The 22,391-nt window shown below is 41.5% G+C and overlaps 1 protein-coding gene across 4 annotated transcripts in view; it reads right to left on the reverse strand.

Moving 5' to 3' along the window:
- CHN2 (chimerin 2) overlaps positions 1-22,391 on the reverse strand; it is a 317,173-nt gene that overhangs the window by 138,973 nt on the left and 155,809 nt on the right. For all 4 annotated transcript variants that reach the window (XM_054494681.2, XM_054494680.2, XM_054494682.2 and 1 more), the window contains 2 exons: positions 20,243-20,281; positions 6,918-6,973 (listed from right to left, as the gene is read on the reverse strand). In XM_054494681.2, coding sequence (XP_054350656.1) covers positions 6,918-6,973; positions 20,243-20,281 — 95 coding nt within the window. The remainder of the gene's footprint in view (positions 1-6,917; positions 6,974-20,242; positions 20,282-22,391) is intronic.

Raw genomic sequence — 22,391 nt, forward strand, 5'->3', positions numbered from 1 at the left:
CCAGCCTGGGCAACAAGAGCGAAACTCCGTCAAAAAAAAAAAGAAAGAAAGAGAGAAAGGGAGAAAGGGAGAAAGGGAGGAAGGAAGGAAGGAAGGAAGGAAATAAATAAAAATCACCCAGAGAGATTGAAGAATCTTCTCCGGAAAGTTTGCCTATTATCAATCACTGTTTAATTTCCCATTTATTTTCCTCATTCTACTTTTGCCTCATCTTATGTCTTGGCATATGTACTGTTGTCTGGTGGCCCTCTCCAGCTCACCTCACCTGCTCCCCTTGGCTCTGAACTCCATAGCAGCTTGGTCTCAACAGCCCTTACCCAGTGCTTATGATTTCACCTTGGAAATGTCTAAATATGTTCTAGGTGCATACTTGCGGGGGTCTGTATTACTTTAGAAGAAGTTCAAAGTATTCCAAAGAAAGTGAATTTGGGGGCAGGGGGAGTATGCATTTTGGTAGCTCACAGTACTTGTCAATAAAAAAGAAAGTTTTTTGTTTTTTTAAAAAAGCAGAAAACATTTGGTTCTACCTTTAGGGAAAAAAATTCATAAGTCAAAATTTTATTTCTAACATTGGTTTTACTAGATTTTTCCCCTGTACTACATCAGGTCTAAACCCAAAGCAAGTCCAGTTCAGAAGAAAATTGCATCAAGAAAAAGGCCTGACAGCATTAGCGAGTGAGATGACAGCCTGGAGGAATAATGATGGGAAAGTCCTTCATTCTTGATTGTGTCGGCATCAAGGGGGAAAAAAAGAGACAAGCAGAGAAAGTCTAGGATGAAAAGAATAGGAATAGTTTTTCTGCAAGGGAAGAAATAGCTTTCTGATTACTACACATAAAGCCAATTAAAAGGTAATGAGACTGATTTTTGTTTGTGGCTTGTAGAATCGATCTCATTACTTTAAGACATACCTTGTCGAGATGTCTTAAATCAGTAGAGTTTTCACGTTCCTCCAAATGCACTTAGTTTTAAAACATTTATTTCAATAAATAAAAGAAGAAAAGGGGAAGAACTGTGGAATAGTAGAAAATCCCTCAGAGTTCACTTAAAATCTGTGATTCAAAATGTACTGAGTTAGTTGAAAATGATATGGTCAATCAATATGGCTTGTTAAGATCTTCCAGACATGCCTAAGATAAGATAAATGCTCTCGAGCTACAAGATTGTGAAGTCTAGATATGATTAATACAATTTTAAAAAGCATAATGAAGAAATGGAATGCTTTCGAAGGTTCACAGGAACAGTTTTTAGAAATAAAGATAGAAAAGAGTAAAATCAGTAGATATTTAGAACACCAAAAACTAGGGAAAAATGCATAAAAGAGGGTAGGAACATTTAAAGCAGTGTTTAAAAAATGAATACAATTCACTGGAAGGTAAAATAAGGTAGTAAGATACTACTCCAACTTAAGATTGGCCACTGCCAGCCGGACGTGGTGGCTGATGCCCATAATCCCAGCACTTTGGAAGGCTGAGGCAGGCAGATCACCTGAGGTTGGGAATTCAAGACCAGCGTGGCCAATATGGTAAAACCCTGTCTGTACTCAAAAAAAAAAAAATGAGCCAGGTGCAGTGGGGTACACCTGTAATCCCTGTCACTCAGGGGGCTGAGGCAGGAGAATCACTTGAACTTGGGAGGCAGAGGTTGCGGTGAGTCAAGATCGCGTCACTGCACTCCAGCTCGGGGGCGACAGAGGAAGACTCCATCTCAGAAAAAAAAAAAAAGATTGGCCACTGCCATCAGTACTTGGTCTAACTTCTGAACATCAAGAAAAAAGCTGATTCTGATCATGAATGCTAGAAATCTCTACCATCCATTTTTGCATTAAAAAAGTTTTCCAAAATAGACTATTCCATAGCAAGAAGGAAATGAAGCTATATAAAATGGAGAACAATTTCAAATAATAGTATGTCATTGTATTTCCCTTTTTTGAAATTGCTTTTTATAATCCCATATTCACTATAGCAATTTCAAAAAAGACAAATGACACCAAATCATTTACAGTTACAAAAGAACTTCTGCTTATTTAGTGTAGGCTTGAGGTAATTTTAGGGCAACTTGACTTTCAATGAGTCACACAAGTAAATCTTGCCATTTTGGCCTTTTGGAGAGGCCAAGAAGAATCTTGGATTAGTCCAGGAAAAAATTTTAGTCTGTGTTTAAGTTAGTACCTTAACAACTGCCAAAAGTCTAGCTCACTATCCTAATAACAGCATTGAGCAAATCTGATATGCTATTAGTAATAGTTTGAGAATCCCAAATTCCTTATGCTAGCAATCGCTATCCTTTTTTTTCATCATTTTGAAACTTACTGATTTATTTACTGATTCCCCACTGTTGCTTGGCTATGCTCACTGCTAAGGACATACCTATGATTAAGACTGATGAAGTCTCTGGAGCTTGTATTCTCCTGGAGAGGCATATACAAGCAACAATCAAATATGTTAAGAAAGTGTATCAGAGAGTGTATAAAGTGCCACAGATACAATAAACAAGGCGATATGACAGAGACGCTCCAAGGGTTGGGGAGGTGCTACTTTTTTATGGAGTTTAGGAAGGGCCTCTTATTATGTGAAATTTGACCTGAAACCTAGACGTGCAGAGAACCTGGGTCTGAGAATTTCAGGCAAAGGGCAAGTGCAAAGGCCCAGTGATAGCCACAGTGCTTTTTTCTTTTTCTTTCTTTGTTTTTTTTTTTTTAAATGAATGGGAATAGAATCTAGTGGGGCTAAAAGGCAGTGCACTTGGAGAAGAATGGTACAGACAGGGCAGTGACAGACACAGGAGGCAAACTATGGCTCATAGGCACGGCAAGACATTTGTCACTAAGAGTAACAGAAAGCTATTGAAGGGTCTACTTTCTATTTAACGATGATGATTTGGGCTCCTGTCTGGTGACTGGAGTGTGTATGTGTGTGTGTACATGTGAGCTGCAGGGAAGCTGTGAGGAGGGAAGCAGGGAGATCAGGTGGGAGGCTCCTTACCTGCAATGAAATCCAGGCAAGAAATGACAACGGCCCAAACCACACGACATTCATGGGGATGGAGTACAGTGGACAATGCGAAATATATTTGGAGACAGACTTGATGCTAAGAATGGAGGAGAAAGGGGTGAGGGTAGGGAAGGGAGAAGTACAGGTTTCTGAAGTTAGGTGTCATCCAATGGAGTGAAGCCTAGTTCTATTCTGAACATGAGGCTGGTGGTGGCCTGTGAGACAGGTGGTGGCCTGAGGAGGTCCAGTGGACAGGTGGATAGAGGTGTCTGGAGCCCCGGGTAGAGGTCTTGGCTAGAGAAACAAATCTGAGAGTCAACATTCCACACAGTTTGTGACAGACAACCCAGGCACACATTTGGTAACTAATACATGCTTATGATGTGACTGACTGATAGTTGATGGAAAAAGCAGTGAGAATTCTGCATATGGGAAGATGTTTTGCATCTGTTGGCATGGAGTGTTCAGGAAATGCCAGCAGAGCACCAGGTGCTGCGGCTGCTCAATAAATATTAATTTGCAGTCGTAAAGCTTCAAGAAAGCAATGAACTGTTATTTCAGGACCTGACCCTGCCTGGCTTAATTGGCGCCAGAGCTGTTGTTCAGCTGCTTGCACCTTCTGTTCCTCATCCTCAGTATCTTTTTTCCTGGTGGCTTAATTCCTGACCTGGGCATCTTGCTTTCTTCTTGATCACTGCCTCTTACCCTTACATTCAGAGAATACTGTCATCACTTCGACTCTGTCCTTAATGACCAGCTCAGAGCCTGTTCTTCACAGGTTTCTGACTCTGCCATGAATCATGAACATCAACTGAGTACCCATTATGCAGCAGGCACCATATTGGACACTTGACCCACATATGCCATTTATAGCAACCCTGCAAAGTAGATGCTTATCTGTGGGTTAGGCCTTAATCTCCCTGAGAGAGTAAGTGGTTGGCTCTGTGTTAGGTAGCTAGAAAGTGGTGGAGCAAGAAGTCAAAACAAGTCCAAGCTGACTCTGCAGCTGAGCTCCCTGCTTTCCTGGATTTGCTAAGTATGTGGATTTTGCCTGCTGAATCAGTCTGTACCCTTGACTCACCCAGATCCCCAGCAAAGTCTACTAGGTAGTTGGTATCTGTTGATAACCACCATGTATCAAGGCAGACTGGCCTACGTCTGTACCCTAGAGGGACAGTGTTCCACATCTCTCTAATTGCACACTTTGCTTGGTGCTCTAATGTGGATATTTATCATGTTGAACTGGCAGGTCCTAACCTGGGAAAGGCCCATAGTAGCCCGAGAAAGTATGAGTCATCAGAGAAACAACAGAGATTGAGTATACTGGAGCTAACACGCTAGGGACCAGGGAAGAGTGCTGGGAGGAGATGGATTGAAGACCAAGAAAAAGGGCCCAGAGCTGCGTAGAAGAGGAAGATGTGGGCTCTTAGCTAAGGGATAAGATGTAATAGGAAAATGTACGTAGAAAAAATTATAACTCATTGTTTAAAATAAACACCCTTTACTGCTTTATGTAAATATGTAAATAAAGCTTCAATCTCCCTGGCCACAAACTCACACAGAAAGGCTTTCTGTCTTCATTAGGCATGTCTCCCAAGCATGCAGGTGTGTTACAAGACAACGAGACGTATGACTAAGCACCGTCTGTAGTAGGGGGAAACTGTTTCACTATCATGCAAGAGAAAGTGGCGCCTTCACTTGCAGGAGGCCAGCTCCTGGGAGGCTTGGGAATTTGGGCAGGAATTATCTGCAGTTAACATCACACTGGAGGACAAACTAGAGAACAAAGGGAACTGAAGCTACTCCTGCAGACACTCATCTGAGCAGCACCTGTTCTTCCAGCAAACTTGACCTGTTACTATCTGACACCTGCCTGGCTAGATGGGCCCCATGCTGCCTGCTGAGGAAAGGGAGCTGATGAATCTCCATTTCATGTTAGGTTTCGTGGCAGAAATGGGATATGGAATTCTACAGGAAAGCAGCATCAACCAGATGTCACTTACTAATATATCAAATTGGTAAGGTCAAAAGGCGAACAGCATGGTTTAACAGGCAGACAAGGGGGAAACAAGAGACATGGGCACCATATCCTTTAGTCACAGCAGATGGTGATGGCACCGCAACAGCAAACAGACATGCAGTGGACCCTTAGCCCGCTGGATGGCTGAAGAGTTTCAGCGGAACACTAAGGAAGAGTTTGTAAGAGGATAATCCGAATCGCCTACCTCCACTGCTAACACTCCACCTGCCTTAAGAGCAACTGACATGGTTCCAAGGATTTTGAGAAACCGAGAGGTTTTCTCTCTCTCTCTCTCTCTTTTTCTGTCTCTTTCACACACACATACATATACAGAGACAAAATCTTAAATATATATTTAATTACATCATACTTTTGTTGTCTTTCATTATGATATTCAAAATGCCAATAGCCAAGTTCTTTGCTATATTCCCCACAAGGCCAGAGCTGAAATACAGTAGGCTCTCCATATATATTTACAGAATAAACAGATAAATGAATGACTATTTACTATCTGTTTGCATTTCAAGTTCTGGTGCCTGATCTTGCCTAGTGTCTTTTTATTAATGCCCCTAGATAGAGTCTTTAGTTGTATTCTAATTTGACAAATATTTTTTTCATTGAGACATTTAAACTCCTCTACCTCCTTACACATGGCAATAATTTTTCTGATGGAGAAACACTCAGTAAAAAGCAGGAGTGAAGGAAATTTTAGCAACTTGTGTCTTAATTCACACTGAGAACACCCTTATTTAGTGCATCTCATTCAAAAATTTATATTTATCCTATTTTTCTCTCATTTGAAAAAATATTAAATATTATTGAATTTGATTATTGAATAACAAGTAATATATTATTGAATATATTATTTGAATATATTGACCGCAGAGTTAGTGACAGGACAAGATCAGAGTAGCAAATAAATGGAACTCATCCTGGATTTTTCCTTAAGCACCAGATATTTCCTCCTCTCCAGCCACATGCCTAGGATGAGAAAGTCTACTGTGTACTAAAATTGAGATAACTTGATGAATTTCATTGCTCTTCAACAGATGTAAAATTTTATGTAGAAAAATGTATTAAACCATGATAACTTGGCTCTGAGTACGGGTATGCAGGTACCTAAGTCTTTGAAACAGGTTCAAAACAAGATCCAAAAAGTACTAATGTTCAAGAGTGAATCTCAACAGTGTTGGAATTGGAGCCTTTCCCCCTTGATAAGGCATGCATGGCACTTTAAAAGCTATCCGAGGCTCTATATTTAATCCCATTAATAACAAAAATAAGCAAGGACCCATGGGCCTTTGATTTGAAGGATATTAAGTATGCTATTAAAGAAACTGATCAGAATAAAAAGAAAAGAGAGCCTTAGCCCTGCCTTTCAAATCTTGCTGGCATCCCACACAATCAGAGAACTGATTAGTGAACTAAGGAAAGTTAGAATTACAACCTCATCACTTTTTTGTAAGGCTTTATTATTTTAAAATGTCATGTAAATATGACAAAGCATAAAGATTTACTAAATATGGGCATTGAAAGTACCCAGAGGTTTATTATTCCCTGTACTTTATCTACTGTAAGCATTTCATAATAAAAAATGCTAAAAGAATCAAAAGGATATTAACAAAGAAAACATCCAGAATACACATTTTTTGGTGTTTACAAAGGTTGTTTAATTTGTCTCGGCAATGGTTAAAAATATGAGACATCTGAGTCCAAGTTGGTTAGTATTTTTTAAATAATGTCTGATGTCAAAATATAGATTATGAAGATGTTAAATTTTTTGACACTCTAACAAACGTTAATAGAAATCAACTCCCAGGAAACCTGAAATCCCTCCACTCTCTACATAGTGCTGACAATTCATCATATTTAACAAGGTGTATTGGAAATAGCTGAGTACTGACCTCCCGAGGACAAATGATTCTCTTGGGACGAGGTGCCTCTTGCTGTAACTGATATACTGCCAAGAAAAGAGAGAGAGAGAGAGAGAAATAATTAGAATTAGAATACTGCAACACATATCGACATGCCTTCAAATATTTCCACCTAAGTACATCTCAAGGATTGTAAATATAAAAAAACTAGAGAATACAGGCACATTTTTTAGACTGGAAAAAGTCAGATTATTTATAGGAAATTAGTCACTGTGAATATGAACTTGCAAAATTGATTTTTTTTTTATTCTTATAAGGCCAATTTAGTTTCATAATTGTTACTGGCATTGCTCATTTTATGGCTTTCTTGGAAGACCAAATATGGCTAAAATTCTTTTGACTATTTTAAAGATGAAATTCTACTTGTGAGTACCTGAGTAGTAAGATCATATAATAGGATTCCTGAATTTAAATGCCGATGTCTCTTGACATACCAGGAAAAGAACTGGCATTTTAAGAGGTGTGTGATTCTCTGAGATGTTAGTTATGGACAAAGACATAACTGATTCTGTGAGTGAATGAAACACCAAGCCATTTCTCTCTTTTCTCCCTCCATTTTCCCCCTGTCTATCACACTGCAAATTCTCATCCATTTGATGACTTCCCATCCATTGTCATTCCTCTTTCCTAGGCCCTTTCTCATCTTAAATAATAATAACTCCTTCCTAACCTAATTTAAAGACAGACTTTCAGGCTTAGGCAAGGAGGAAAGCAGGTCATTGTATATAAAGCAATCTATCAGACAATTATTTGTGATTTTTCAGAATATAATGAGTGATTTTTCTGCTGCTCAGCTAGTCTGTTTATTTCTGCTAAAGGGAAAAGCTATCCTAAGTGGGTACCTTTGGATTCTACTTCTGTGAAAATACAGGTTGAAAAAAAAAGTTGATGTTATCTTCAGAATCCTGAAGAGGAAAGAATTAATTTTAAATTGAATAAATCTACAAAAAGTTAAAAAAAACTAGATCTGATAAAGTCTTTCTAGAAAATGTAATAAGACAAGCAAAACTTTCTGATCTATTTTTAGGTCTAAAAATAAAAAATGTAATTGAAGGGTAAGTGATCATATGGAAACACAGATAAAAATGATGGAATATATTTTGTAATTATGGCTCCCCAATGTCTTTGACTGAACGTGGTTATTTTCTTACCTAATTAGTGTAGACTACCTGGTTTTAGCACAGAGAAGGAACTATCTAACCCTTTATACATTTTGAAATGTACCACATTTCTAGGTATAGGTCACCCACACCAATGTGTTACCTAAAGATGACTGCAGTCATCTGTGAAAGGAAAACAGAGTTCAATATAACTCTTTAGCTCAGAAGGACATTAAAAATGACAGATAAAAAGAAGGCTTCTACACACCTGCCTCCCTGTGGAGGAAGAGCCTTCAGATCCCAATGAACCAATACATGGAAAGTGGGACTAGGTGGAGGAAAGATGAATGGCCTTGCACATAAGATCATCAACCAACTGGCACATACTGTTCACCTTGTGCTATCTCTTTCCATTGGCTTCCATGGCACCACCCTCCTGGTCTTCTTCCTTTGATCCTGGCTGCCTCTTTCCTATGCATGTTGCTGCTCCTCCTCCTCCTCCTCCTCCTCCTCTACCTGTCCATTGACCATAGGAGAGGCCCAAGGCTTACCTTAGACCCTCTTCAGGTCTCATTCTCTTTCTTCTCTCCAGGGAATCTCCTCCACCCCTAACACTTCATTTATCTCCTATACACAAAGGCTCCCACATCTCTGCTCAGAACCCTCCTCTAAGCTCCAGGATGTATATCTTACTTCCTACAGATTCCTCCTGATTTTCTCAAAAGAAAAGGGACCTCAACTTCAACATGTCAAAAGTTGAACTCAGGATCTTTTCCTCCAAATCTAGGCTTCTAGGAATTCTGAGATCAGTGAAGGAGCCATTATTCATCCTATTTCTCTAGACACCAGCATCCTAGAAGTTGTTCATCACACCTCAGATGGTCAGTTCATCAACAGACCTGTCACGTTTACTTTGTAACATCTCCAAAGTCTGTCAACTCCTCTTCATCACTATCATTAACACCCTACTCCAAGCTCTGGACTCTTCCCACCCTGCATCCTGTTTTTTCCCTGGTGGCTAGAGTGACTGTTTTAAAACATCAATCAGACCATGTCACTCCCCGGCTTAAAAGCCTTACATGGCCTCACATTGCTCTCAGAGGAAGATCAAATGCCCTAAATGCTTTTGCCTGTCTCCTTCTACAGTGTTACAATGTGTCATGCTCTCTGCTCAGCCAAGTTGGTTTCCTCCCCTTTCCCTAAATACACAGTGTTCCCTTCAACCTCAGGGCCTTTGCATATGCTATTCCTTCTGTCTATGACATCTTCCTCTCCTCCTCCTCTACCTCTTGTTATCTGCCCCTTATCATCATGTCCTTAGTTCAAATATCAACTTCATGGAGGAGTCTTTCTTGACATCTCTCACACCAGATTCAAAGACATCACCCTAGTCTATGCTCTTACAATCCCCTGTACTTTCCTTTATATAACTTATCAACAACTATAGTTCTGTATTTATTGATGTGAGTTTCAAAAACAATGATCTCTCCCTGCATGTTGTAAGTCCCACCATGAAGGAAGGGATCATGTTTGTTTTTGCTTTGTCTTGTATCTTCAGGTTTTGTTGAGGTGCTATGGATATAAATATAAATAAAACCACAGCCTCTACTTTCAAGAACCCTATCAGCTTTAGTGAGAGGCCCAAATATTTTTATGAAATAGTACAGTAAGTACAGGGCTGGCAAGGATCATCAAGGCTTGGTTTACCAATCTCTGTTAGAAGGAAATAGTTAAATTAACTGTGGTACGTCTTCCGATGGATACCATGCCCATGTAATAAGGACTGAGAAAGCTCTCTATGCACTGACCTGGATCGATACTCTTGACATTCTGTTAAGCAAAAAGAGCAAGGTAAAATACACACACACACACACACACACACATACACACACACACACAACCATAAATACATAGAGTACACATTCATTTTAAGAAAGGGAGTAAAATAATAATGTATATTCACAGTTTCACTTACATCTGCATAAAGAAATTCTGGAAGGAACAAGGAAGTAATAAAAGCATTTACCTCCAGGGGATAAAAAGAAAGACAAGGACAGGAATGGGACAAAGATTCCTCAATGTATACTTTATGTTGTTTTGAGTTTTGAATCACATGTATTGCTTATTCAAAAGAAAAAGAAAAAAGAAAAAGCTATAAGAGATAAAGTCAGAGAAGGCTTCTTTTAATACATGAGGAAGAGTTGGCCAAAGACAGAGAAACAGTCGTGGACATTCCTCTGGCTACCCCAGTATAGCTTGTGCCCTCCTTAATCACCATTAAGGCTGCATGGAATTCGTTTATTCCTCTGGAATCACCCCCAAAACTACTAAGCTGGGTCCTTTTTAGCAGGATGTTACTGTTAATGAGCATGCAATGGCCATCTCCTAAAATCACAGAGGAACTGCAGAATTCACATTCAGAGAATCCTGCCCACTCTTCTCTTCCCATTGTCAATGCCTCTTGAAGCCAACAGTGATATACGGTTGAAATGGTTTTGTGAATACCATTTTTAATGGAGGTGGCAAAGGACGCATACCTGTTATAAAAGAGAAGCATTTTTAGCTAAGTGCTCTTTTGCAATCCTTACAAGCAAATATGTGAGCATCTGCTATATGCCAGATACCACAGTCAGCATTATGTGGAGGCTTTGAGGATGAATGGAGAGTCTGGGAGAAGAGAAGGGCACCAGCATACCAAGTGCCTGCCATGTGTCAGGAATAACATGTATTGAATCTTCTTAAGAAACCAGAAAAAATAACTTTGTGTCATTATCATTCTGGATAGGGGATGAGGAAACAGTGCAGAGAAGTTAAATATTTGCTCCAAGACATAGAGCTAAAATACATCCTTTTGATTCCAAAGCCCCTGGTTTGTTTGTTGGTTTAATTTTTTTAAGAGATGGGGTCTTACTATGTTGCCCAGGCTGGAATCAAACTTCTGGGTTCAAACAATCTTCCTGCCTCCACCTCCCAAGTAGCTGCGAATACAGGCGGGTGCCATCGACCCTGCTTCCCTGGTTTATATCTCCCATGCCTCAGGGCTTTTGCAGTTACTGTTCCTTCCACCTGGATTACTCATTCCCAAGATATCCACATGGCTCACTCTCTCCCTTCATTCAAGTATCTGCTTAAATCTCACCTTATCAGGGAGGCCTTCCCTGACTTGCCTGTATAAAATTCCACCCTATCCCTCTGTTCTCTTATATAGTTTTAAGTTTCTTCACAGCACTCATCATCATTAACACAATAAATAAACAAGACATAAATATTATGTTTATTTATTTTGTGTACCATCTCCCTTGATTAAAATGTAAGCTCTTTGAGGGCAGGGATATTGTTCTGTGCACTGCAGAATCCCCAGCATCTAGAACTGTGCTTGGCACATAGTAGATGGTGATGGTGGTGGTGGTGTTGTTTGAGATGGAGGCTTGCTCTGTTGCCCAGGCTAGAGTGCAGTGGCACAATCTCGGCTCACTGCAATCTCCACCTCCTGAATTCAAGCAATTCTCCTGCTTCAGCCTCCCGAGTAGCTGGGACTACAGGCACGCATCACCATGCCTGGCTAATTTTTGTATTTTTGTAGAGATGGGGTTTCACCATATTGGTCAGGCTGGTCTCGAACTCCTGACCTCAAGTGATCCACCTGCCTCGGCCTCCCAAAGCACTGGGATTAGAGGCATGAGCCACCATGCTCAGCCTTGTAGTACACGTTTAATGCATATGTGTCCCTTTATTCCTCTTGAATCAGCCCAATACTACTAAGCTGCATTTTAGCAGAATGTTACTGACAGTGTGTGTGTAACAGGAGTCAAAGGGGCCATCTCCTAGAATCACAGAGTTCCAGATCTAAGAAGGACTATAGAATCCACAGTGAGAGAATCCTGTTCACTTGTCTCTTCCCATTATTAATGCCTCTTGAAACCAACAGTGATATATGGGAAGTGTGGCTGAAGTGGCTTTGTGAACACATTTTTAATTATTTGGTGAATGAACAACAGACTGTATCTAATGGCCCATGGGTCACAATCTGTGCCTTCGAGGAGACGCCAGTGATGGGGGACATGCATGGAGACACAAAACCAAGGTGAGCCAAGTGCTTTAATAGGGGAAGAGGAGGAAGCTATTCAATGTACTCAAGTGGTCAGAACAACTTCCCAAGGGAAGAGGCAGGGAGCTCTCCTGAAGGATTAGAACGGTTCTACAGGTAGAGAAGAGAGAGGGTTACAGATAGAGGAAAGAGGAACTGCAGGGAAAGGAAATGATGAGCTGACTGGTCAGCAAGAGGCCAGTGTGGCTGCTGAGCCAGGGCGTGGGATGTGTGAGAAGGCCATGTGGGGCTGGACCTTGAATGACATGCTGGGGACCGTCACTGTCCTCCTGTCTGTAACAAAGGGATAGTCACATGTTTGAGCAGAAGCCATAATCTACTCTGTTTTAAAATATTGGTAATAGGGATAAGGTTATTCAGAAAAATAAATGCTGCCCTTTTCTGGGCACAGACCATGTGCAAGGCACATTATATGCATCTTCTCACTTCATCTTCCCAAAAAGCTTCCAAGGTAACTGTTATTCCCCTCACTAATAAGGTAGCGGGGTTGCCTGCCAGCTTTGAAGATGCTCAAGGTCACACAGATCATAGGATGAAATGAAGATTCATAGCCTTGATTTCCAAAACCCAAAGGCTGTAGTTTTCAGCCTCAGCCAGTGGTTGCCTAACTAGATGGTGGAGAGGTCCCATGAGGAGCTGCTCACATTAGAATCTCCTAGGAGTTATAAAATAATACAGATTCCCAGACTCCATCTCTGGCAATGCTTACTCTCCCAGTCCGGCCAGGGGCCCCCAAATCTGTTCTTTTTAAAGCTCTTCAAGAGACTCATGCATATCCAGGTGTAAGAGCCACTGTCCTTTGCCTTGCTGAAAGAGGGATCAGACACAGGGAACACTGGAGACAAGGAAGCAAGAGAGAACAGTGTTTTACTGGTACACAGATGAGGTTGTGAAAGTGTGAGTTAAGATAACACTGGTGCAAATGCAAATGAGAAGGTGAGTTGATGGCCTCAGAGATTCAAAAGAGAATCGACAAGACTGGTTTACAAAGCGACCCTGAGCGGCTGAGAGATTGAGATGCTACCATACAAATAAAGGATGCAGGTGATGGAACATTTCTGGACAGTTCGTCTCCTATGTCAACAGGCTAAATCCCATAGCTGCAGTCTCTAGGGACCCTCTGAGCTTTAGCAAAGAAAAATTTGGTAATTCACCAATCTCACACCCAACAAAGAACAATCCCAGCCAGGGGCAACTTGGAGGAGGGAAGGGGGAAGGCAAACCCCAGAAGCGAGGAACTGCCACCTCTCTCTCCTGGCCCCTGGGCAGCAGACATCATTATTTGATGACTTATTTCTCAATGAGCAGGTCTCAGAATCTGCAAAACCCTGTTCTATGCTGTTCCAAACAACAGAAGTTGGCAAGTAGGCACAGAAGCCTATTTGCCATCTGGGTTACCTGGCTGGCTATAAAGATAATGAGATGACAATCAATTACCATGGCAGCCATATAAAAATAAGGCCCAATCTCCTCTCTTAGCTTCAAATGAGAGCCTGCCCATCATTTTCAAGGTTAGCTATAGCATCCATGAAAAAAATCTCTGAGGCAGAGTTGAATATAACTGAAATTTATCACATAATCTGAAAACGTTGCTTCTTGAATTTTCCTTGTTCAACAAACACATTTCACAAGTCACATGCAATAATGTATGTCAATTCTTGGGTGGTCTGTGAGCTGAGAGGTGACGTGATGGAATTACTTCTGCAGCAATGTCCCAAATATGTGCCAGGAATTCCCAGCCCCGGGTCCTCTGCTGCACACCAGAGAATTCTTAGCACCAGAATAAGTTGTTTGGCAGGGGTGGCAGCCACTGGGGAACACGGAGGTGGAGCTCCCTAACTCCCCAAGAAACCCAAAGCAGATTAAGAAATTGAGAGCTCACTGACAGACTGTTTTACTTTTTCTTCAGTAAGAAAACTTGACTCACTCTGGGAACAGAATCAGACGGCTAATGGGTGAAAGCCCACAGCCTGGGTGGCCTTGAAGCCCAGGCCAGCCCCATCAGCGCCTAAGAGATCCTGCAGGGATGGCTTCTAACAGTCTACTTCTTTCTAAGGAGGGTATATGGACCCAGGAGCTGAATCCAGCCACTTGGCCATGACACTGAGCCAATATGACCCTGCTCACTGTTCATGTCTTCCCAATTTTCATAGGAAAACCTTATGAGCAGGGAATTGTAGGTGCTTTAGATGTCTTCCTTGGCTCAACCCCACCCTCCAGCCTGCCATGGGAAGGCCTTGCCTTCCTAACAGAATGTCAATTTTTTTTTTTTTTTTTTTTTGAGACAGGGTTTTGCACTTGTTGCCCAGGCTGGAGTGCAATGGCATGATCTCGGCTAACCACAACCTCTGCCTCCCGGCTTCAAGGATTCTCCTGCCTCAGCCTCCCGAGAAGCTGGGATTACAGGCATGCACCACCATGCCCAGCTAATTTTGTATTTTCAGTAGAGACGGGGTTTCTCCATATTGGTCAGGCTGGTCTCGACCTCCCCACCGCAGGTGATCTGCCTGCCTCGGCCTCCCAAAGTGCTGGGATTACAGGTGTGAGCCACTGCACCCGGCCAGAATGTCGAGTCTTAATGGGGATTTAATTATCTTGTCTAATGGCACTGTGAAAAACCTCTAGGAGGAGATGACAGTTGCCCACACACTGAGGGGTTTCAGGCATAAGTATGTATAAGAGAAATCTATGGGGTTTGATACTTTGCAGATCCCCCCACTTTTCTGATCCAGAGATCTGGGGTAAGGCTGAGGAATAATTATCATAAATATCCTCCCCAAGGGATTCTGATGCAGGGATTCTGTAGATCAGGCTTTTGAGGCTCTAAACTTCAAATCTGTAAAACAGGCACAAGCTATGCTTGCGTGACCTGCTGCCCAGGGGAGCCTCCAGGGAGAGCTGTCAGCCACTGCATCTGCTGCCTAATTGGCACTTGGCCTCTTAAGAAAGAAAATCCTTCAGAGCATAACCATGGTGGTTGGCTTTTGAACTTGCCTGCTCGAGGCATAAAGTTCATACAGTTCTGGCTTAAAGTTTAGAATGTAGCTGTATTATTATTTTTAAGTGAACTTGAAAGTAGCTTTTCTTTTAGAGCATTGAAACCAAAGCTTTCTCAGTGACTTCATCAATGTTTCTTGTGTTCAGTCTTGAGAGTTAAGAATTAGCTGCAGACGTATGATACTTTGGGACAAGATTATTCTATGGAAACAGCTCAGGAAGCCATGAAGCTAGCTTCTAAGAAAAGGAAAGGAACAAAGAGGGCAGGGACTTAAAGGCCATCACGTGGCATCATGGTTCCTTGAGTCAACAGCAGACTTTATCCATCTTTGTGGCCCAACTCCAAGCACAGTGCCTGGCTTAAGGCAGAGACTTAATATGCATTTGTTGAATGAAGGAGTGACTAAATTAATGAACACTATAATTTATATAAAATATTGAGAGAGCTGATTTCTTACTCTTCTAAATTTCTTAGCCAGATATTTATGGTTGCCTTCCCAGCATCCATTTTCATCTTCCTCCTTCCAATATTACTCCAAATTTTCCAATCATGTTATACAGGGTTATATGGGGTTGATCCTTTCCTGAATTCCAGTGGTGAGTCCTGATTGGTTTAGAGCAGTCAGCACATCCCTGACCACAGTGATAGAGTCAGGAATGGGTAACCCAGGTCAATTAAGACTGAGACTCAATTCTGAGACTTTGTTAGATGTGTCAAGAAGGTAGACTGTCCCTTTGCCTTTTGCTTTTGGATAAGGAAGCCACAGCCCTGATATTGTTGATAGTTATAGCGGGATCCCAAGGGAAGAACATAGTAAGAGTAGAGTGAAATCTAGGAAAGCGGAGCCAAGAAAGGAAGAAATATACACTGGATTTTGGTAATGTCATTTGAGTTGCTGGAACAGTCATGTCTGAAGCCAATGCCTCTGCACTTTTGGCTTAAGTCAATCAATGTGATTGAGAGTAGTATTCTGTTGCTTGCAGCCAAGAATAAAACTTAGAAACTGCTTCTTAAAATGAATCATTGGGCCGGGCGCGGTGGCTCACGCCTGTAATCCCAGCACTTTGGGAGGCTGAGGCGGGTGGATCACGAGGTCAGAAGATCGAGACCATCCTGGCTAACATGGTGAAGCCCCATCTCCACTAAAAATACAAAAAAAATTAGCCGGGCGCGGTGGCGGGTGCCTGTAGTCCCAGCTACTCGGGAGGCTGAGGCAGGAGAATGGCATGAACCTGGGAGGCAGAGCTTGCAGTGAGCCGAGATAGCACCACCGCAGTCTGGCCTGGGCGAAAGAGTGAGACTCTGTCTCAAAAAAAATAAATAAAAATAAATAAATAATAATTAGAAATTGACTAATTTTCTTTTATTTTTAAATTAAAAATTCTTTTAGAGACAGGGTCTCGCTGTTGCACAGGCTGGAGTGCAATGGTGTGATCGTAGCTCCCTACAGCCTCAAACTCCTGGGCTCAAGTGATGCTCCCACCTTAGCCTTTTCGAGTAGCTAGGACTACAAGGCATGCCACCATGCCTGGTTAAGACAAATTTTCTTGTAGGAATAATGCCATATTTGGGGCTAGTGCTTCATAACAAGAATCTGACATTAAATAAGTCAAAGTTACGGCCAAAAAATATCAATGAAAACAAGGATATAGCTACTTACTTGTCTAATCATTGCAAATAATAAATTTTTAAACCAAGTCCTATGCTATGGCAAAAATATACTGTATCTAGTAAATATATGAGAGAATTGATAGTACCAAAAATTGCTAGAGTTTAAAAAAGTGTGTGATGGAAGAATAGGGATTCCATATATGATATGATAATGAGTTAGACATCAGTATCTAAAATTAACCTCTCAAAGGATAATTTGTGAACATTTCAAAGAGAAAGGCTTGGTATTTCCTGGGGTTCAGAACAGGTTTACCAACAGTTTATTTAAAATAAAACAAATTCAATATTCTGATAGCTTTGTTGGACTTTCATATCAGGAAAATGATATCATTTTAGCATATTTGGATTTTTTAAAAAGCATCTCATGAAGGCCCTCAGATTCCTTCTCCTAGTCATCCTTCAAGACCCACAGGCAAATTCGACCTCTTCTGTAGTCTTCTTTCCCAGGAGATAGAGGAGTAGCATTTTGTTACCAGAATTCATTTGCATTTTATGTTTATTGGTTTACATCTGTCTCCTTGACTTGATTGTACATTGGAGGGAAGTATAAGACACATTTTATTCATTGTTGATTTCTACCACTTATCCTCTGATATTTAGAATGTATTTGCTGAAAGATTAAACAAATGGATGATATTCTTGGGAATAAGATGGAGTAGCATGAGCTCGATAATTCATAAGTGGTCTAACATCCAAACTCAAATAATTCATGGATCCAGGATGACCAAAAGAGAGTTCTTCCTCACTGGTGGTCTGTAGGGCTTTGATCAACACGTTTTTGATGCCGTGGATGGCATACTCCCCTCACTTTTGGAGAGCTACATCACTAGATGCTCTCAAATAGAGCCTGGATGACTATTAGTTGGATATAATAAAGAGGAACTTTTGCAAGTAAAGTTTTATGATTATAGAGCAAATTTTTTAAAAAACACAACTTGGTTAGATCCAAAAATCAAACTTAAAGCTAATACAGAAGGGTTAACATTGATATTGTTAAATTTAAGTAGCAAGGATTTTCCAGCTTCCTCAAGACACAGAAGTACTTTTAAGAGATGTTATTGGGTGGTCCAAGGTCTCTTAGAAGAAGGCAAAATGAATTTAAGCCAATGCCATCTTTTCGCTTCAGCAAAGCTTTCTGTGGTGGCATTCTCTCAACAAATATTTATTGGGTCGTTAACGTATGCAAGGCCGTGTGCGAGCCAGTGTGCAAAGCACAGTAAGTCATGGAACACCCAATGCCTCTTACTACAGATATTCTGTTGATTTACTGTCAGAGCTCTTCACACTCCATTAGGAAACAAACAAACAAAAACATCCAATTACTAAGTCATTAGCACAGCCTTTCAAAATAGAAGATCGGAATACAGAGCATTAGATTGGAAGGGCCTTTAGAGACCCAGCACAGCCCCTTTATTTCACAGATGGAAGAACAGACTTATGTAACGAAGAACAAGGTGCCTCTGTATGTGCTGACAAGGAGAGAGAAAAACAAGATGTTTGTGAAGTGAAACAAGCAAGCTGAAGGACACAGCATAAAGCCATTTTTACACAACAACAACAAAAATGCCTAACATGAAGCATGCGCTTTTAAACAATCAGAAGGATCTGCCTCCCCAAATTCACAGAGCTCAGCTACTGGGAAAGGGGAGAGTGGACTGGAATGTGGGGTGGGGAATTTGTGGATGTTGGGAAATTTTTACGCTCAGTTTTATATATTTCCCTAATATCTGTCTTTCATGTAGCTTTGTATTGCTTTTGTAACAAATATGTACATATATATGTATGTGTGTGTGGCTGTGTGTGTGTATATATTATATATCCATATATAATATGTGTATATATGTGTGTGTATGTAAACATGCACTTAGGTATATATAAGATTCTGAATAGAATGGACAAGTCTTGGACACGTGTAGGCTGTGGGTTCCACTCAGAATGCTACCCCACTACTTTTTGTGAAAACATCACCAAGTTACTTAGCCTCCCTGAGCTATGGTTTCCTTACATGTGAATAGAGATAATATAACAGTCTCCATAGGCTTGGTGTGGTGGCTGATGCCTGTGGAGGCCGAGGTTGGTGGACTGCCTGAGCTCAGGAGTTCAAGACCACCCTGGGCAACATGGCAAAACCCATCTCTAATAAAAATATGAAAAATTATCTGGGTCTGATGGCACCTTTAACAGTCCCAGGTACTTGGGAGGCTGAGGGGGCAGGATCACTTGAGCCCGGGAGGTGGAGGTTGTAGTGAGCTGAGGCTGCGCCACTGCACACCAGCCTAGGTGACAGAGCAAGATCCTGTCTCCAAAAAAACAAACAAACAAACAAAAAATAGTCCCATCTGTGAGAGCTGTGGTAAGAATTCAGGACTTGGCTGCTTGGTGTGGTGACCAGCACAGGGCAGGTTCTTGATGGGGAGTGGTAACCCTGGCAGCTTCCTTAGGAATGCTAATGATGATGGCAGAAGTGGAGCCTGAGCCAGGGCCTGCGTCCCCTGGCTCTGGACACAGTGGGCTCCTCCTACCACAGTCCTGCCCTCTCTCACTGGGGAGTTCCTGAATCAAGCATATAGTACTAAGAAAAGAGGAGACAAGGCTTAGGCGATGACAGCCGCCTGCCTTCACGAGGGGAGCTAGGCGGGTAACTGATGATCAGGCAGGATCTGTTTCTAAGAGTCACCTTTGGTGACCAAACATGGTTCTTCACTATCTGTTCATTTTTCAGCGGTTGATGTCATATGATATTTTGTCCTTAGAATGATTGGCCAAAAACATAATTCATAGAAGTCAACACATTTGCCCTTGCCGATCAACTGTGTAAAAAACCAAATAAAAATGGCCAAGCGTGGTGGTTCATGCCTGTAATCCCAGCACTTTGGGAGGCCGAGGCAGGCAGATCACCTGAGGTCGGGAGTTCGAGACCATTCTGACCAACATGGAGAAACCCTGTCTCTACTAAAAATACAAAAAAATTAGCCGGGCATGGTGGCACATGCCTGTAATCTCAGCTACTTGGGAGGCTGAGGCAGGAGAATCGCTTGAACCCAGGAGGCAGAGGTTGTGGTGAGCCAAGATCGCACCATTTCACTCCAGCCTGGGTAACAAGAGCGAAACTTGGTCTCAAAAAATAAATAAATAAATAAAAATAAAGCCCCAAACTGAAAGGCAGAAAGTCAGAAAGTCCAACCCTCTTTTCTAAGCATTTCTGAAATGGGCCACAGCTGGTTCTTGGAGCCCTTAGTAAGAGGAGGGGGCTCCGTTAATCCTCTCTGACTAATCTTTTTCCTCAGTGGAAAGAAAGATTTGGGTTTTCAGTGCTGTGAGGTGGGAACACTTGTGTGCACTACATCGCTGGCAAGAATTGTTCAAAAAGGCTGGCCTGCTAAAGACTTCTGGGGAGATTTTCATTTCAGGTACTCACAGTATGATTTCCATATTGGAGGCTGGTATTCTTCAGCATCTAGAATGAAAAAAAAAAAGAAATCCATCATCAGCCTGAACGTCAAGCTGTCAACATGTGTCTTCTCTGGAGGAACAACAGTCTGTCCGCAGTACTTGCATGTGGGTCTCGGGGGGTCTCTCTTCTCATTTAGGGAGCAGTTCCAGGCACAGGGGAGGGGATGTGCGTGGAAACCTTGTGGACTCAGCACCGCTTTCTTCAGCTCATGTACTGTGGCAGATCAATTGCTTAACAATTTTCATAGAGCCCAGTAAATCAAAAAAGATTTTTAAAGCAATTAACTTGATTATACCCTCTAGTAATCCTTTCAAATGGTATTTACTTAACTTGGCATAGTAAACATATAATTTATCTCACAGTTTCCAATCAGTCCTTTAGCCCATTTATTAAGACTTAAGGGCAAGACGCAAAGCGGCAAGTATGTAGTATTAAATCTGTAGAGTTATGCAACTCAACCAACTGAACTCCTAAAATACTCGATCTGACAGCAGAGACACTGATGATTCCATTGGAATTGCATTATCTCCTTGAATTAACTCCAATGTGTGACTTAGAAAATTTCCAGAAACCTCTCAGCAATCAGAAATGTCAGACTGACAGAGTTACAACAAAGTGGAGAGGCTGAAATTGTTATTCATCCATCTAGGAAACAGACAATGAGAGAAAACCTGCTTGTTCAGTCGACTCAACCATCCCAATGCTGACAGCTGAATTTATAATTCTGATACACTTATTAGAGTCATCCTGCACTCACAGCTATAAGGCCTTGGGAAAACACGGTCTAACTCAAATAGGAGAAAAAAAATCCTTTTTTCCAAACTACAGAATGTTGATGTGAGGGAACCTTGAGAGTTCTCTAGTTCAGCACCTTTAGATATGGAAACTCTGTTCTCATCATCCTCTACCGCTGGTGCACCACACAGCCTGCCCTTAGACTACCTTCGTCCTTGTGTTCCTGTCCTGTTAAACTTTTCTTTCTTTCTTTTTTTTTTTTTTGAGACGGAGTCTCGTTCTGTTACCCAGGCTGCTCACTGCAACCTTTGCATCCTGGGTTCAAGCGATTCTCCTGCCTCAGCCTCCCACCACACCCAGCCAATTTTTTATATTTTTGGGTGAGATGGCATTTCGCCATGTTGGCCAGGTTCATCTTGAACTCCTGACCTCAAGTGATCCACCCACCTTGGCCTCCCAAAGTGTTGGGATTACAGGCGTGAGCCACTGTACCTGGCTCTGTTAGACTTTTCTGACCTCATTCATGAAGAAAGGTGGTTTGAGGATGTTTTTCCACCTGAGAAACAAATATGCTCTTTATAAATAAAAACTAACTCAAGGGTGGTTTTCTTCCCCAAATCATACTCACTTGTGCAGCTTAAATGGAATTCTTTCACAATTATTACCTTGCTCTCTGGGGCCCACCGTATCACAGTGCTCAACTAAATGCCTCCCATGCTCATTTCATACAAATGAATCTGTATTCTTAGGCCTGAATTGTCAAGAACCTACAGAGGGATAGTCAGCCACCTAGGCACACACACAGTCAGTGCATTAGTGATGGTTTACCATGTTCTTCAAACTGGGTTTTGCTAAATCAATGTATTCATTAACTCTGAATATTTTTGTCGAAGTAAGAGAACAGTGTCTTATAATAGTGAGGCTTTAACCCAAACAACCAATTAATTTCATCACATAGATGACATAAACCAATTTCAATGGGTCAACATGAGTATTAGTTTATAAAGAGCATTCAAATAAAATAAGCAAGTTGCTGAGTTACAAAACAAATTCTAGTCCCATCCATACAATGCCACCTCATCAGAAATGCCAGGCCTTTTGTTTTTGTTTTTTGCTTTTTTTGTTTTTTGTTTGTTTGTTTTTTGAGACAGTCTCACTCCATCACCCAAGCTGAAGTGCAGTGGCGTGATCTTGGCTCACTGCAACCTCCGCCTCCTAGGTTCAGGCAATTCTCCTGCCTCAGCCTCCCAAGTAGCTAGGATTACAGGCGTACGCCACCACACCCAGCTAATTTTTGTATTTTTTAATAGAGATGGGGTTTCACCGTGTTGGCCAGGCTGGTCTTGAATTCCTGACCTCAAGTGATCCACCTGCCTCA

The sequence above is a fragment of the Pongo pygmaeus genome, chromosome 6 (genome assembly GCF_028885625.2).
Source record: "Pongo pygmaeus isolate AG05252 chromosome 6, NHGRI_mPonPyg2-v2.0_pri, whole genome shotgun sequence".
Lineage (NCBI taxonomy): Eukaryota > Metazoa > Chordata > Mammalia > Primates > Hominidae > Pongo > Pongo pygmaeus.